The 14,271-nt window shown below is 35.7% G+C and overlaps 1 protein-coding gene across 1 annotated transcript in view; it reads right to left on the bottom strand.

Moving 5' to 3' along the window:
* The window catches only part of kermit (PDZ domain-containing protein GIPC-like protein kermit), a 65,624-nt gene that overhangs the window by 41,128 nt on the left and 10,225 nt on the right, over nt 1–14,271 (bottom strand). The window contains exon 2 of the mRNA XM_074180296.1: nt 8,089–8,185. Coding sequence (XP_074036397.1) covers nt 8,089–8,185 — 97 coding nt within the window. The remainder of the gene's footprint in view (nt 1–8,088; nt 8,186–14,271) is intronic.

Raw genomic sequence — 14,271 nt, 5'->3', positions numbered from 1 at the left:
GTCAGTTATGACTATATATTTTTAATGAATCTTTAGATATTCATCGCGTTATAACATCTGTTGCTTACATTGAGAGACGTGTTCCTGCATGAAACCAGCTATTATCGACATGTCAATAGTAAAGTAGAAAAACAAATTATATCGGTCAGCAGTATTTTCATAAATAACTATGTTATGTGTTTTTGTATTATAAACAGTAAATTCAATCACCTTCTTTTATGAGTTCTGTTCCGCAAGAGTTTCAATGTAGAGGCAGTTTTGTACTGAAAACGCTGACTCGTTATTATGGTGTCGTAATATTGAGAGAAATTATTCTTTTGTGTTTTTATGCACAACAAAATAATTATTACGTTAACAGGAAATGGAAGCCGATACAAATAATAAATACATCGTGCAGAATTTGCACAATGCAAGAAATTATATAGAAAACTTTTCAATAATAAGCTCTACGGAACTTGATGAATGTTTCTGCGACTGATTGAGTTGAATTCATTAATTTAAACCTAATTTTTTTCTGTAACTCTTATCTTATTTTATATCTTAATGACAGATTCAGCTACGTATTACAATATACAGCTCCGTATTAATAAAAATGAATCTAATGAACGAAACGTCGCATTGCAAAGTTATATCAGATTATAACAAATATAATACAGTATTGAAAGTTAATTTTTTTTATTTTTATATCATTAGAAATGAAAGTGGTAAAGCCAAAAAACGAAATTCAACAATCCTAGTTTTTGGCGAATTATTCAAAAACAAACACTGATAGTCTTGATCTGAAAATAGATTATGATTGTTCCCCAGAATAGAAAACTTTTGTCCAATTTAACAGACCTCATAGGTCCGTTTCCGAGATAGTAATAGTGACATCAGATAAAAAACGGACTGTATATTTAAATTTTGAAATAGGTTAAATACCTATCTACCTAAAGATAACACAAAATAAAAATGCGATATTTACTTTCCATTAACTGCAATTATGGTGAAAATATAGATGTCGATAATAACTCTCGTGGTTTATGCGTCTTTATTGATATAAAACAATGCGACCTTAACCTTCGAAGTTGCGATAACTCATAAGATATCAATTTAAATAGTTTTTGTGTACCGAAAGTCCAAATAAAATATTCATAAAATACTTAAGGTAACAAAATGAGTCATAAATATTGGACTTCACAAACATTTTAAATATTATACAGCACAAACATTTTAAAAATTATCTTAAATATTCTGCAGTGCGAAAAAAAATGTATACACGATATCAACACAAAGCTTGACCAACCTACAAAAGAAAAAAGATGAAATGACACATAAACTATTGTCAAAATTAGGTTGTAGAAATATGTTCAGAAGATAGTTTTTCATTGTTTCTTTAAATTAGATTGACGGAAAACTTTAAACTCAAGAAGAAGACGATTAAACAAATTATAGTCCTGACAATTTTTTTGGGATTTTGTCAAATGAAATCGTTCTGTTCGAACTGAATTGGCATTCCGTGTGTTTTAATTATGTACATTAGACTGTGATCAAGGAACTCGACTTTTTGTGAATTTCAACTGAAACTGCAAATATGTATAATGTAGGTAATGGTATTATCTTAAATTTCATAGAAAGATGTTCTCTAAAGTTTTAGTGACCAATAATTGGTATGGCCCTTTTTTTAATCTTAAAAACATTCGCAGCTCCCATAGCATTTTCCCAGAGAACTACACCATAGCTAATGGAAGAGTTAAAAAGAGAAAAATAGATGGTTTCCAGAATATGGAGACTAGTTATTTCTCTCAATTGGCGTAAAATAACTGTAGTGGAACATAATTTACTTTTTCACTGATTAGTGTGACAGTTCCAAGTTAGGTGACTGTCCAAAGTTATCCCCAATAATTTTACCTCTTTCACGTCATATCATATACAGTACGCGCAGAAAAATGCAGGTTTTGGGTTCAATTGGTATTTAATTTAAGATTATTTATTGTAAACCAACTTTCTGCCATATTATTCTCTTCATTACATATGGGACAATAAAATGGTCCAAGAAAATTTACGTGGACTCTCGAATTATACGGGGAAAACCAAAAATGCTGTTTTTGGTTTTTTTCGAATGGAATTGTTATTTCGGAGAATATCAAAAAATCTAAAAGAAAAATGTTATTGTTTTCGAAGTGTACTATGACGATGTAATAATAAATATTCGATAAAACGTTTCGTATCAACATGGCCACCATCAACTTTTTTTAAAATACGGACCTGTCTTTTTTGTTGCAGATATTGATAAAGCTATAAATTCACAATCCAAGGGTATATCATATTTGATATTTTTATAGACATTTGACATAACAGTGACAACAATGTTGAATTACGATCATGCCGTTTCTTTTTTGTAAATTGTTTCGATTTCTTCAAAATATAGTTCAGACAACCCAATGAATTCGACAGGTAGGTACCCTAACACATGAAAATTCGTTCTTTTTCGTTTTGGAAATTTTTGTATTGCCGTAATCCTTCTTTCAAAGCTTATTTCTCCCTAATCAATTATAATTCTTGATATTTTTATAATTCTCAATCCTAGAAGTAACGAAAATATCTGTTTTTGGTCAAAATTCGATTGTTGTATAATTTGGTGTGATCAAATAGCATCTTAATTCATTTACCATCTTAAACGAGAAGGCTTTGCTTAGTTTCTATGGCAGGAAAAATGAATGCGTTGTTGATATCTGCTGAGAACTGTCAGACGTTTATGAACATATCAAAGATGTAGTGAAATGATGAAAGGACTGATACGCTATTTATTTCTGCAAAATCAAATAGAAATTCTCTTTTGGCAAGGATTATGTATGTTGAGCTATACCCAAATCATCGTATTCCGAACATCCAAATGTTTAGACAGACGATTAGAAAGAAATTTGAGTGTCTATGGTGCATTTGACTAAAAGAAAACAAGAAAATGTGTGGTTACTGGAAGTGTGAGGAATCAAATAAATGTTATGCGTAAGCAAATATTACCACATAAAAATTTACACAGTGAAAACATTTTTTTTTTTAATTTAGGATTGGACAGTTACGGCAGTTATGTTATTCAAGATTGTTCTTTACGAGAAATTGCCTACGAAATGGGAATTTCTGTAAAATCCACCAGAAATATTTTGAAAAAGAACAAATATAAATGCTACAGGATATCAAAGTTTATCGCCTCGAAGAAAGGGATTACGGAAGGAGAGTACGATTTGCGAAGTGGTTAAGACGTAGAAATAGGGAAGTTGGAAATATTTGTAAAAAAATAATATGGACGGACGAATCAAAATTCACCAACAATGGCTGGTTTAACAGAAATATCCATTATAGGTGGAATAATACAAATGAACATTTACATACGAAAACCAATTTCCAAGAAAGGTTCGAAATAAATGTTTGGTTGAGAATTATGGTAACAAACATTCCTAGCCCTTTCTTTTACGATGATCATTTGAGTAGTAAAATGTATCTTCATTTTCTATTTCATTGAATTCGAGGACTACTTAGATGAATTGTCAGTGAATATCCGCCATGAAATACAATATTTTCAATAGGACGGCGCTCCTCCTCATAATGCAGCAATAGCAAGAGAACAATTAGATGCTATATTCCCAAATAAATGGATTGGAGACAATGGACCAATTAACTGACCAGCTCGATCCCCAGATCTTACTCCTTTAGATTTTTTTGTCGGGGGATACATAAAGGATAAAGTTTTTGCAACACCAAGTATGGATATCGAACATCTCATACAAAAAATAAGAAATGCATATTACACCTATTTGTTAGAAAATCGACACAGAAGTTATCTGGTCCGACAACTTATGTGCATTCAACAAAGAGGTCGTCAATTCGAGCATTTCATGTAGATTGCCATGTAGCTTTGATTTTCCGTATTGGTTTAATTTTTCCCAAAAGTTCATGATAAAATAAATTGTTTTTATGTTTGATTGTTGTCACTGATGATGGTGGTAATTTCAAATGAAACGATAAAAATATCAAATGTGATATTGTGAATATATCGCTTTATCAATATCTGGAATGAAAAAGGCAGGTCCGTATTTTAAAAAAAGTTGATGGTTCGCAAAATTTGCGAACAATCGTTTTTAATGTGTCGTACAAATGCATTAATCAATTAAATTCAAACAAATAAATTGTTAGGTGAATAAATTGAGGAACGAATATTTGTGACAATAAAAAGTAAAACGACGTTCCATAAAAATACAAATTGTTATCCATTAAAAAACTTTGTATTTCATCTTTCTTCGAACTTTCATTCGGTACTTTGATGAGCTGTCGCGAATGATAGGAATCGTTGTCAAGAACTATTACACTATTCGCATCCAAATTTAGGATCAATGTGTTTTCAAACCATTCCTCAAAAATATTAGCTTCCATGTTCTTATGATAGTCAACATTGCAGTCCTCAAGTTTTTTCCACATAATTTCAAAGAATTCGGAACCCCTCCTTTACTTCCTCCGCAATGCACAATGATTAGTCGCGATCCTTTGTTCGCAGGCATGTTAGGCGTACACATTCTCGAACCACCAGTCCACCCTTTCGTAATTGTGTCGTGAGTGTCATACCAAGTTTTATCCAGATAGAAAATTTGCCGTTGCTCTTGTCTATATTTAGTTATTTGTTTTAAGTATTTGTTACGCAATTCCACTATTCTTCTGCTTTCCATAACTGCTTGACGTTCGTTTATTATTCTAAATATAAATCCTAGTTTCTTTATCCAATTCTGAAGAGTTTTGTCACAGCAGCTCACGTTATGGCCGGAAGTATTCAATTTCTTCCTTGATTTCAATTGTAGGAATCTCATTGCTTTTGTAACAGTCGTATATTGTTTTTTAATAATTTTATTAGATGAACATCTAAAGGTTTTGGTAATCCCACGTCGAATCGCGTCTTGCGTTCATAAGGTTTGTTTTTGACTATTTTACGTACAGTTGAGAAAGGAATTTCGGTCAAATCTGATGTTGCTTGTAATAGTTTGTTTCCCTCGAAACCAAACTTGAGATGTAGATTCTTAAATACATTGAAACATACTCTCTGTGTTTCAGTATTCAAATGCATCCGAATCTTATTCACTGATATCTCTTTTTCGCATTGTTCACCAGCGCTATTGGAATCACTACACAGGAAAAAGTCTGCGTTGTTATCACACTCGTTATTACTATTATTACTTGTCCAAGGACGCCACATTTTAAACAAATAACAAAAATTTTAAGTAATTATAACTTCACCAATATCGAATTTCAACACTCAAATCGCGATCACTTCCTGAAGTGAACATTGACAACACGACTCTTCTAACCATCCTCACATTCTATTGGTCACTGTAACATGACTTCAAATTTAATTTTATGACTCTTCAGTCAATCATAAAACTCGGTTAGTAAAAATTATTCAATACGAACCGCCAATTATTCAGTCCACGCGGACTAATTCGTAGCGGCATTATTTCTTTGTATTGTTTTTTTTGCATTTGAGTTCGCCAAAGCTTTAAAAATTACCATATCGGTTACTTCGACTATACTAGATTTTCATCAAGTATCGACAGTTCTATCATATAATTGCAATATAGTGTCGATCCTGTAATGTAAAAACTGAGAAATAGGTAATACTTCTTCGAATCCATTATATCTTGGTGTATCCGGTACAGTTAGAAAGCAGTTCTTGTACGGTTTCGATCAATTCATCATTAATGGAACTAGTCATTGTTTGTTGTGAACGACAATCAGTAGACGAAGGTCAAACACATTTGTATGGGTTGTTAAACTGTATTTCATCGGTATTAACATAGGCCGTCTATATTACATATGCTCGACCTAGAAATATTCAAGGAAAGATCAGCCAGTCGCAAAATTCAAGATACTTGAAATTAAAACGAAAAGGAAAAGGTGGAAATTCAAATAGATTGATATACTTTGCTTTTACTTATGCTAAAGTAAATAATGAGTGCTTTTTTTGCTGGTATCTTTTTGCCAACACTGTTTTTGACAGATCACGCGTGAATCGTGTCTTATGTCACTGTCAAACTTGTTCAGTTTGGTCAATAATTTAACCATGAATCGACTTACGAATGAACAGCGCTTGCAAATTATTGAATTTTATTATCAAAATTCATGCTCGGTGAAGAAAGTGCATCGTGCAGTTCTTCCAATTTATGGGCAGTTTCATCGGCCTTCTGGGGGAGCTATCAGGAAGCTTGTGACTAAATTTCGAACCCAGTTTACATTATTGGACATTAAACCACCAACATGCATACGTAGAGTGAGGACCGAAGAAAATATTGCGGCTGTATCCATCAGTGTTCCTGATGACCGTGAAACGTCGATTCGCCGCCGTTCGCAGCAATTTAACCTCTGTTACTCCACTACGTGGAAAATTTTGCGAAAGGATTTGGGTGTAAACCCTTATAAAATACAGCTGGTGCTCCCAAAATGTCTAACATTTGGTCAATGGGCGCTGGAAAAGTTGGAGGAAGATCCACATTTTTATCGAAAAATTGTGTTCAGCGACGAGGCTCATTTCTGGTTGAATGGATACGTTAACGAGCAAAATTGCCGCATCTGTAGTGAAGATCAGCCACAAGCATTGCAAGAGCTACCGATGCATCCCGAAAAAGTCACTGTTTGGTGAGGATTATGGGTCGGTGGCATCATCGGGCCGTACTTCTTCAAAGACGACAATGGCCGGAACGTTACTCTGAATGGCGAGCGCTACCGTGTGATGATTAACGACTTTTTGTTGCCCAAAATGGAAGAATTGGACATGCCTGATATGTGATTTCAGCAAGACGATGCCACATGCCACACGGCATGCGAAACAATGGCCCAATTAAGAGCCGCCTTCGGTGAACAGTTTATCTCACGTTTGGAGTCCGTCAATTGGCCGCCTAGATCGTGTGATTTAACACCTTTTGATTATTTCTTGTGCGGTCACGTTAAGGCTCATATCTACAGCGATAAACCAGCAATGACTGACGCTCTGGAAGCAAATACTGAAGCATTTATACGTGAAATACCGCTCGATATGTTAGAGAGAGTGTGCCAAAATTAGACCTTGCGCATGGGCCATCTAAAGCGGAGCCGCGGACAACATCTGCATGAAATAATCTTCAAACACTGAATTATATTGACCGTTCTATCGATTCCAATAGAGATTTCATCAGTGTTTCCAAATTTTTTGTGTTGTTTTGAAAATCAAATCCTATACCTCTTAAAAAATCACCCGTTAGCTATATATCTATTATACCTACATATTTTGATTGAAGCAACTAGTTTTCCTTTATTTAAAATGTTCCCGTTCACAAAAAGGATTTGAAGCTTTAATAGCTTTATTATATGCGAGCGCTTTCGATAGCAGACTGTGCTATCATCTTCATAGCTCTATATGGTTAGATCGCCAGCTTCAAAAGAACAAATAAGAAGATAAAACGTTCAGTTTGAGTATAGCCAATCTGCTATCGAAAGCGCTCGCATATAATAATTAGAAGTTATTAAAGCTTCGAATCCTTTTTGTGAACGAGTGTAAATATTGAACCTATTATACCTATATACAAGTTATTGTTAAACACATCTAAAACAGATTGCATTTGGTTCAGAACTGTTCAAAAAAATATTACTATTCCCGAGTATTTTCAGCTCAGTAGTGAAAGACTAGATATTTCAACAAGTACAAAACTGTTAGGAATTTATATAGATGATAAACTGAATTATGAGGTACATATTGACTATCTCGCAAAAAACTGACAAATAACGGCATATTATGGGACTGTTTATAATAATAATAATCAATCGGCTTTATTAATACAAGAAAACAATGAAAGATACATGAGAAAAAGAAATTTTTAAAAAGAAGAATTTACAGTGATGGTACCATGAAAAGAGAAAAATAAATTAAATGATAATTTGTGATTGACATAACAGTTTATTGACATAATATCTTGAAGAAACGAATAAAGTAGGTAGGTTGGTTTTTAGATACATTGGATGAAAAATCATTTTAATGAAATTCGCCATTTGAAAAGAGTTTGATTTAAAATTGAATAACTATAAGTAACTTACCTTTTTTATGTGCAAATATGAAATCTTCTAATCCTATTTGGCCGGCTAATAATTTTTTCATGTCGGGCTTGTATGTGTTAAGGGTGCAAAATAATATCTGAAACAAAAAAATGTTTTGCATCAATGCTTATTCAACAGCTTATTCAAGCTGTATCAATTTCAAGAATCATGGCATTACCTAATTGCAAAAGCAACACATACATAGGGTGTCGCCTACAAGAAGTAAACACAGGTAGATATAGTGGTCCAGTCATCTCAGTCAAAATTAGGTAAGTATCTCGGAACTTGAGGTAAGCATATTGTAGAAACTTGAATTTTTACATCCTAAAAGTTGCCGCAAAACTTTAAAAATCGATTTTTTGCAATGATATCGTTTCCTATGGGGTTTTCGCCACTTGTATTCATTATCAATATCGCAGAGGACGGAATTCCCTACAACTTCCGTTCCAAAAATTCCTTTCATACTTTGAATCGTTGTCGAAATAGAGGACGGAGTCCGAACTCATGACATTCAAAAGTACTTTTTTTGATTTCAATTTAAGAGCCACCGGTAGACAGCTGTTTCAGCCTATTGGGCATCGTCAGTACCGGGCAAGCGGTCCTCGACTGGAGACAAAATGACAAACTGGAGACAAAATGACAAACTGGAGACAAAATAACAACTTGATGAAGAGAGCTAATAAATCCCTGGAAGTTAACGGAAATGTCTTGGAACATATTTTGAAATAGTTTTTATATTTTTTGTGAAAACAATGAAAAATTTTTCAATATTCGGAATTTTGATACTATCCTGAAATACAGGGTGTTCCATTTGAAAAAACTGACTTTCGCACATTTTTATATCTTCAGAATTAGTTATCGATTTCGAACACTTCGTATACCATTTTGAAAATGTTACTCTCACAAGATCATGTGAAGAAAAGTATTTTGATGAATCTATAATAGCCTATTTATCTATTCTATAAAACTTTTGAAGTTTATGGGGGAACCGTTCATTTTTATTACAGGGTATCTTATATAAACTCACATTAGACTTATGCCAGGTATTCAAAAATGTTAAAATATACAGAGTGTTGCCCTGGGTGTTGCGAGTTGGTATCAACTTCTGGTATAACCGATAAAGCATATCAAAAAACCTATATCTGTCAATTTTCAAGATATGAATCCTATTATTTCCCAAAATACGGCTAGTCGACGGTCTTCGCACTGTAATACTTGCGAAGACCGTCGACTTGCTGTATTTTAGGAAATGATAGAATTCACATCTTGAAAATTGACAGATATATGTTTTTCGCACTGTAATACCCTTCATAGAGCCCGTGGGTTGGGCTACCCCCCCCCCCAGGTGGCGGATAGTGGAACGACCAGGAGACTGGAGGCCCTGTCCGGGAAGCATATGTGATATTACGGACGGAATCGCCGGGCTCCTGGTCAGTGGCAGAAATAAGTAGGGTGAAAGGATCTAAAACCCCCCAAAATCCTTTGCAAAACATGTCACCGTGGACCAGCCTACCCAAGCTGAGGTGTGAGGAATGGCCGCAGGGTGATATGCGGTCACGAACGATGCGTAACCTTATTGTAATCAGCCTACCTCTGGTAATACGGGGCTCTGCCAGAGGTGACCAACTCTTCCCTTGCTACTCGTGGAAACACACATAAATGAAACAACAAAACAGCAAAAACAAAAACCAATCCCGTGGGTGGACAAAAGTGCTCACCTCAATCTATCGCTTGGAATGAGTCTGGACATAGCAGATCACCTCCAACAGCAAGGGCACTTCCTGCAATGGGCGCCAAGAGATCCGCCTTGCATAAAGGCAAGGAACCGGCTGCCCCTGCAGGAAAGCTCACTTATGCACCTCCACGGAGGAAACCCCAATATCGCTGCACCTTCCAAAACCTTCGCGGAGGCCACCGTGAGACACCTCAAGGTTGCCAAAGAGAGTGTGTGTTCGGCCAATCTTGTCACACACCTGCCAATATAAAGGAGATGTCACCTAGTGACCTGTCCACCTTCCTGGAAAGTCTAGGAAGTCCAGAAAGTCCTAGGAGGACAACTCCTCGGGAGGATGTACAACGGGTCACATGTGACCTAAGTGCTATGAGTCTACACTCACCCTCCCTACTCTACAGATACCAGGTACCCTCCATAGAGATGTTATTTGTTGTCTGGTGTTCAAATTGCACCCAGCACATTAAATGTTACTAGCCCATCTTTGTATTTGGCTATATCATGATGATGGAGATTAATAAACCAGAAACACGTGTCCGTGATTATTGTTAGTTGTATGAATTCGGCTACTTCGGATGAATCACCAACAAAATATTTTTTTTTGACTGAGGATGATATGCAAGACGAACATTCAAGTTGGAAACCTCTAGTTTCTTGAGATAACGTAAAATCAAAAATGGTAAAATTCACGAGTATATATTATTAACGTTAGCGGTATGACCTGTCTTAAATAAAACAGGGATTCAGAGGAGGCCTGAACAAAATAGGGCTGTATAATGGAGACTTAAATAGCGGGAAATGCAACAAAAGGATGGAGACAGATGTATGCGAATTTGATTCACTCCATCACAGGAGGCAAAACATTTACAGATAGCCCAAAAATAATATGAAAAACATCCAGGATATCTTTTCCCCTATAGAAACTAGTAGAGTACTATAGAGTCTTCCAAAAAGGACTTCTGAACTTTGACCATTAATAACGGCCATCTTGTTGGGGATATATCTGTCAAATTAGTTGTCCACTGATTCAGTAAACGATCCACCGACACCCTTACGTCATGTGTTGGAGCTACAAAACACATTGAAACGGACAAAACTTTCGAAACAACCTGATATGAAAGAGTTTGTAGGAAAAAATCTTCGAGACGATGGGTATGTGGCGCAGATATCATCAATGATAATAGGTAATGGTTATGCAGGCCGTTTCTTTCATCATGTGGTAACATTGCTATATTCTTAACCGTAACAGATGCGAAGACGATTAAAGGTAACTGTCATCGGAAACAATACAATGGTCGAAGAAAATTTACGGGGACTTTCGCCCTTCTCAAGTTATACGAGGAAAACCAAAAATGCTGTTTTTCGTTTTTTGAATGGAATTGTTATTTCGGAGAATATCAAAAAATGGAAAAGAAAAATGTTATTGTATTCGAAGTGTACTATGACGATAAAACGTTTCGTGTCAACATGGCCACCATCAACTTTTCTTTTAAATACGAACCTGTCTTTTTTATTACAGGTACTGATAAAACAATACATTCACAATCCAAGGGTGTATCACATTTGATATTTTTATAGAATTTTATTTGAAATAACTACCATAATCAGTGACAACAATTTTAAATTACGCTCCTGTCGTTACTTCTTTTGTAAATTGTTTCGATTTCTCCAAAATATAATTCAGACAACCTAATAAACTCGACAGGTAGGTATCCTAACACGGGTTGGCTGTCTTTGATCATCTTTCACTGCCTGAACCACTGTGCATGCTGTTTTTGATGAGTGCATTGGCTTAGGTTGTGAGGGTTGAGCAAATCGGCTATCGGATGCCTGCTTCCACGTATCCCGGCTGGATACGGAAATGACAGAATCACTTGTGGTTCTGTTATTCTCAAACTGACTGAAATCCCAACGATAGGTTATTCCTAAGGTGTGTGTATCCGCGTCGATAGGATGAATGACACTGAGCCTATCAGCTTTCTCAACGGAACCTTGGAGATACCGGGCGTCCTCTCGTCGTAGCATCGTCTTGTCACGGTAATGCGGGGCTCTGCCCTGATTGACCTTCTTTCTCTAGATACTCGTGGGTCTTTTATGGACAGAGTGAATTTAAAAATTTTTTTCTGACACTGAGTCTATAGAGGAAGTGGATGTCGAGTTTACGACTCCAAGTGACCTCCCTGTGAATTTAGATCAGGAGCGAGAGCTTCTCAACTCTCCAACTCCTGATCCAATAAGTGAACCTAAAAAAAAGTTTTGGTAGTGCAGTCAGGAAACGACTGAATCGTGTCCTCAAAAGCGGGGTACCTTATGAAACCGCCTTCACCAAATTCTTGAGCGGCGTACGCAGAATCTGTCTCAAGTGAAGGAACAAACCCACTATGAGCAGGTTAGCAAACCTTTGCGCTGCTCAAGTGATGATTCACCAAAACCAGAGGCGAAAAAGCCCTGCATGGTTGAATCTAAGGCATCGTCAGGTGTAGCTGACGTGCATATGGGAAGGTTGTCGCAGGTATCAAGGTGGGAATCTTGCACCTTGACTATCCGACTACCTCATTAACGATGAAACAGCAGAGCATATACTTTGTGCCTACCCCGCTGGGGACCGAATCAGGTTTTTAGAGTTTGGCAGAGCCAACAGGACGGCGCTAAATGCTACACAGCTGACGCCACATTGGATGGTCATCTCTTTGTGGAGGTGATGTGAATTTACCATAGAGATCGTGCGATTTGATCCCGTTGGACTTTTTCTTGTGTGGTTTTCTCAAGTTGCAGATGTATTCAAATAAGTCACAAAACAAAGCGGTTCTTAAAGCTAACATAACGCCTGCCATCGGTAAAATTCAGCCTGATATATGCGCCGGTGAGAAGCCCCTTCCTCCTGAATTTGCCCCCACATAAACAGCTTCTTATATATCTTCAAGAACCCAAATGGCATTTTAATTTTTTAATTTGATGTCAATCTTAATGTTTACCAGTTCGACAGATGCAAATTTTTACATTAACTTAGTATATGAATTTATGAATACTACACAAAAATGTAACTAATGTTAATGGATTTTCGCAAAATTTCATCACTGATGTTGCAAAAGATTCGCAGAACTAGCTCTCTAGAAACACCAATTGCATAATCGAGCTACCACATACATTAAAAATACTGTTATGATTAATGAACTTATGTTTAAAAATGAATTTTGTGTCAATATTATTATTCCAGTGCTTCATTTGCGACACTCCTAAAACGTGACTTCATTTACAATTCAAAAGCATTCTTGTCTTGATCACTATCAGATTATTGCATATTTGAGAGTAGAAAAAGTGCTATACCGAGATGAGATTAAAATTGAACTGCAAACTGGTAGTTTCCAATGCATAAAAGTATTTGTGAACATTACAGGATCGATTGAAAGATCGAGTGTTTGACATTCCTATGCATATGTATTGATAATTGACCTGAAATTAAACTGAAAAGCTCTAGTGCTGGTTGGTTTCATTTATTGATATCTAAAAGTATTATTCGTTTTATGAAACGTATTGTGGGGTTTTCCAACTCAGTTGATTATCTGTATATACTTAGTTGTATGCACTTAGTTGTATGTACTTAGAAAGTACATATAAACAATATTTTATAAGATGTTTTCAGGTATAAGGAAGGAGCATATCTTAACCTTAATCAGCATAATGGAGTGTAATAAGGTGTAACTCTTCATAATTCATTGTGAAAATAAATCATTTTCTTCCACCTATTTGCTGAAAAAAATCATAATATTGTCCAGTTTCCTAACTCGTTTCTTGATCTAGACTATCTAGAGCAGAGCAGTGAGAATGACTAGGATTTGCGGAGGAAAGGGCGCAGGTCGGTGTGAAAAGGGTTACTAAATTGAAAGATCTTATTCGAACGCCATCTACAGAAGTTTATAAAAAACTGTACCCCTTTTCAACATTTCTCAATATAGACCAACTTGGTTCCAGTGGGATAGGAGACACTTCAAGGTTTACATGGGAGTTTTATTAGGGTTTTGCATTCCCAGCCTTGAAATGAATGAAATAACAAAAATATTAAATAATCATAATTGAACATAAATTGTCACTATATAAAGAAATAAATCAGAGTGTCACTATTCTAATATTTTCTATTCTTTCCTATGGTTTTTTCAATAAGAAAAATAACAAAATACAGGGTGTTAGCCTATAGTTTGATGCACTAAACCTTTTAACTCCTGATCCAAATCCGATTTCCAGAAAACCATCAAGGAAACTCAAGCCTTTTGTATTACGCTTTTCCAAATATACTGCTCTGATTCTTGAGATCCGGGACTCTCCGGCAGTAGCCACCTCAAACCTATGTTTTACAGTGCAACCAGACACGTCCAAGACGATTTCCCCGTTGTGTCCAATTTATTTCTGTTTTATGCATTTATTCGTTTTGATTTATTTGAAGACAAAGCACA

Source organism: Leptinotarsa decemlineata, unplaced genomic scaffold (genome assembly GCF_025532065.1).
Source record: "Leptinotarsa decemlineata unplaced genomic scaffold, Ldec_3_MD MMD2_tig00026294_RagTag_RagTag, whole genome shotgun sequence".
In the NCBI taxonomy this organism is placed as follows: domain Eukaryota; kingdom Metazoa; phylum Arthropoda; class Insecta; order Coleoptera; family Chrysomelidae; genus Leptinotarsa; species Leptinotarsa decemlineata.
Note: the sequence above shows the minus strand (reverse complement) of the source record. Positions and strands in the feature narration are given on the sequence as shown.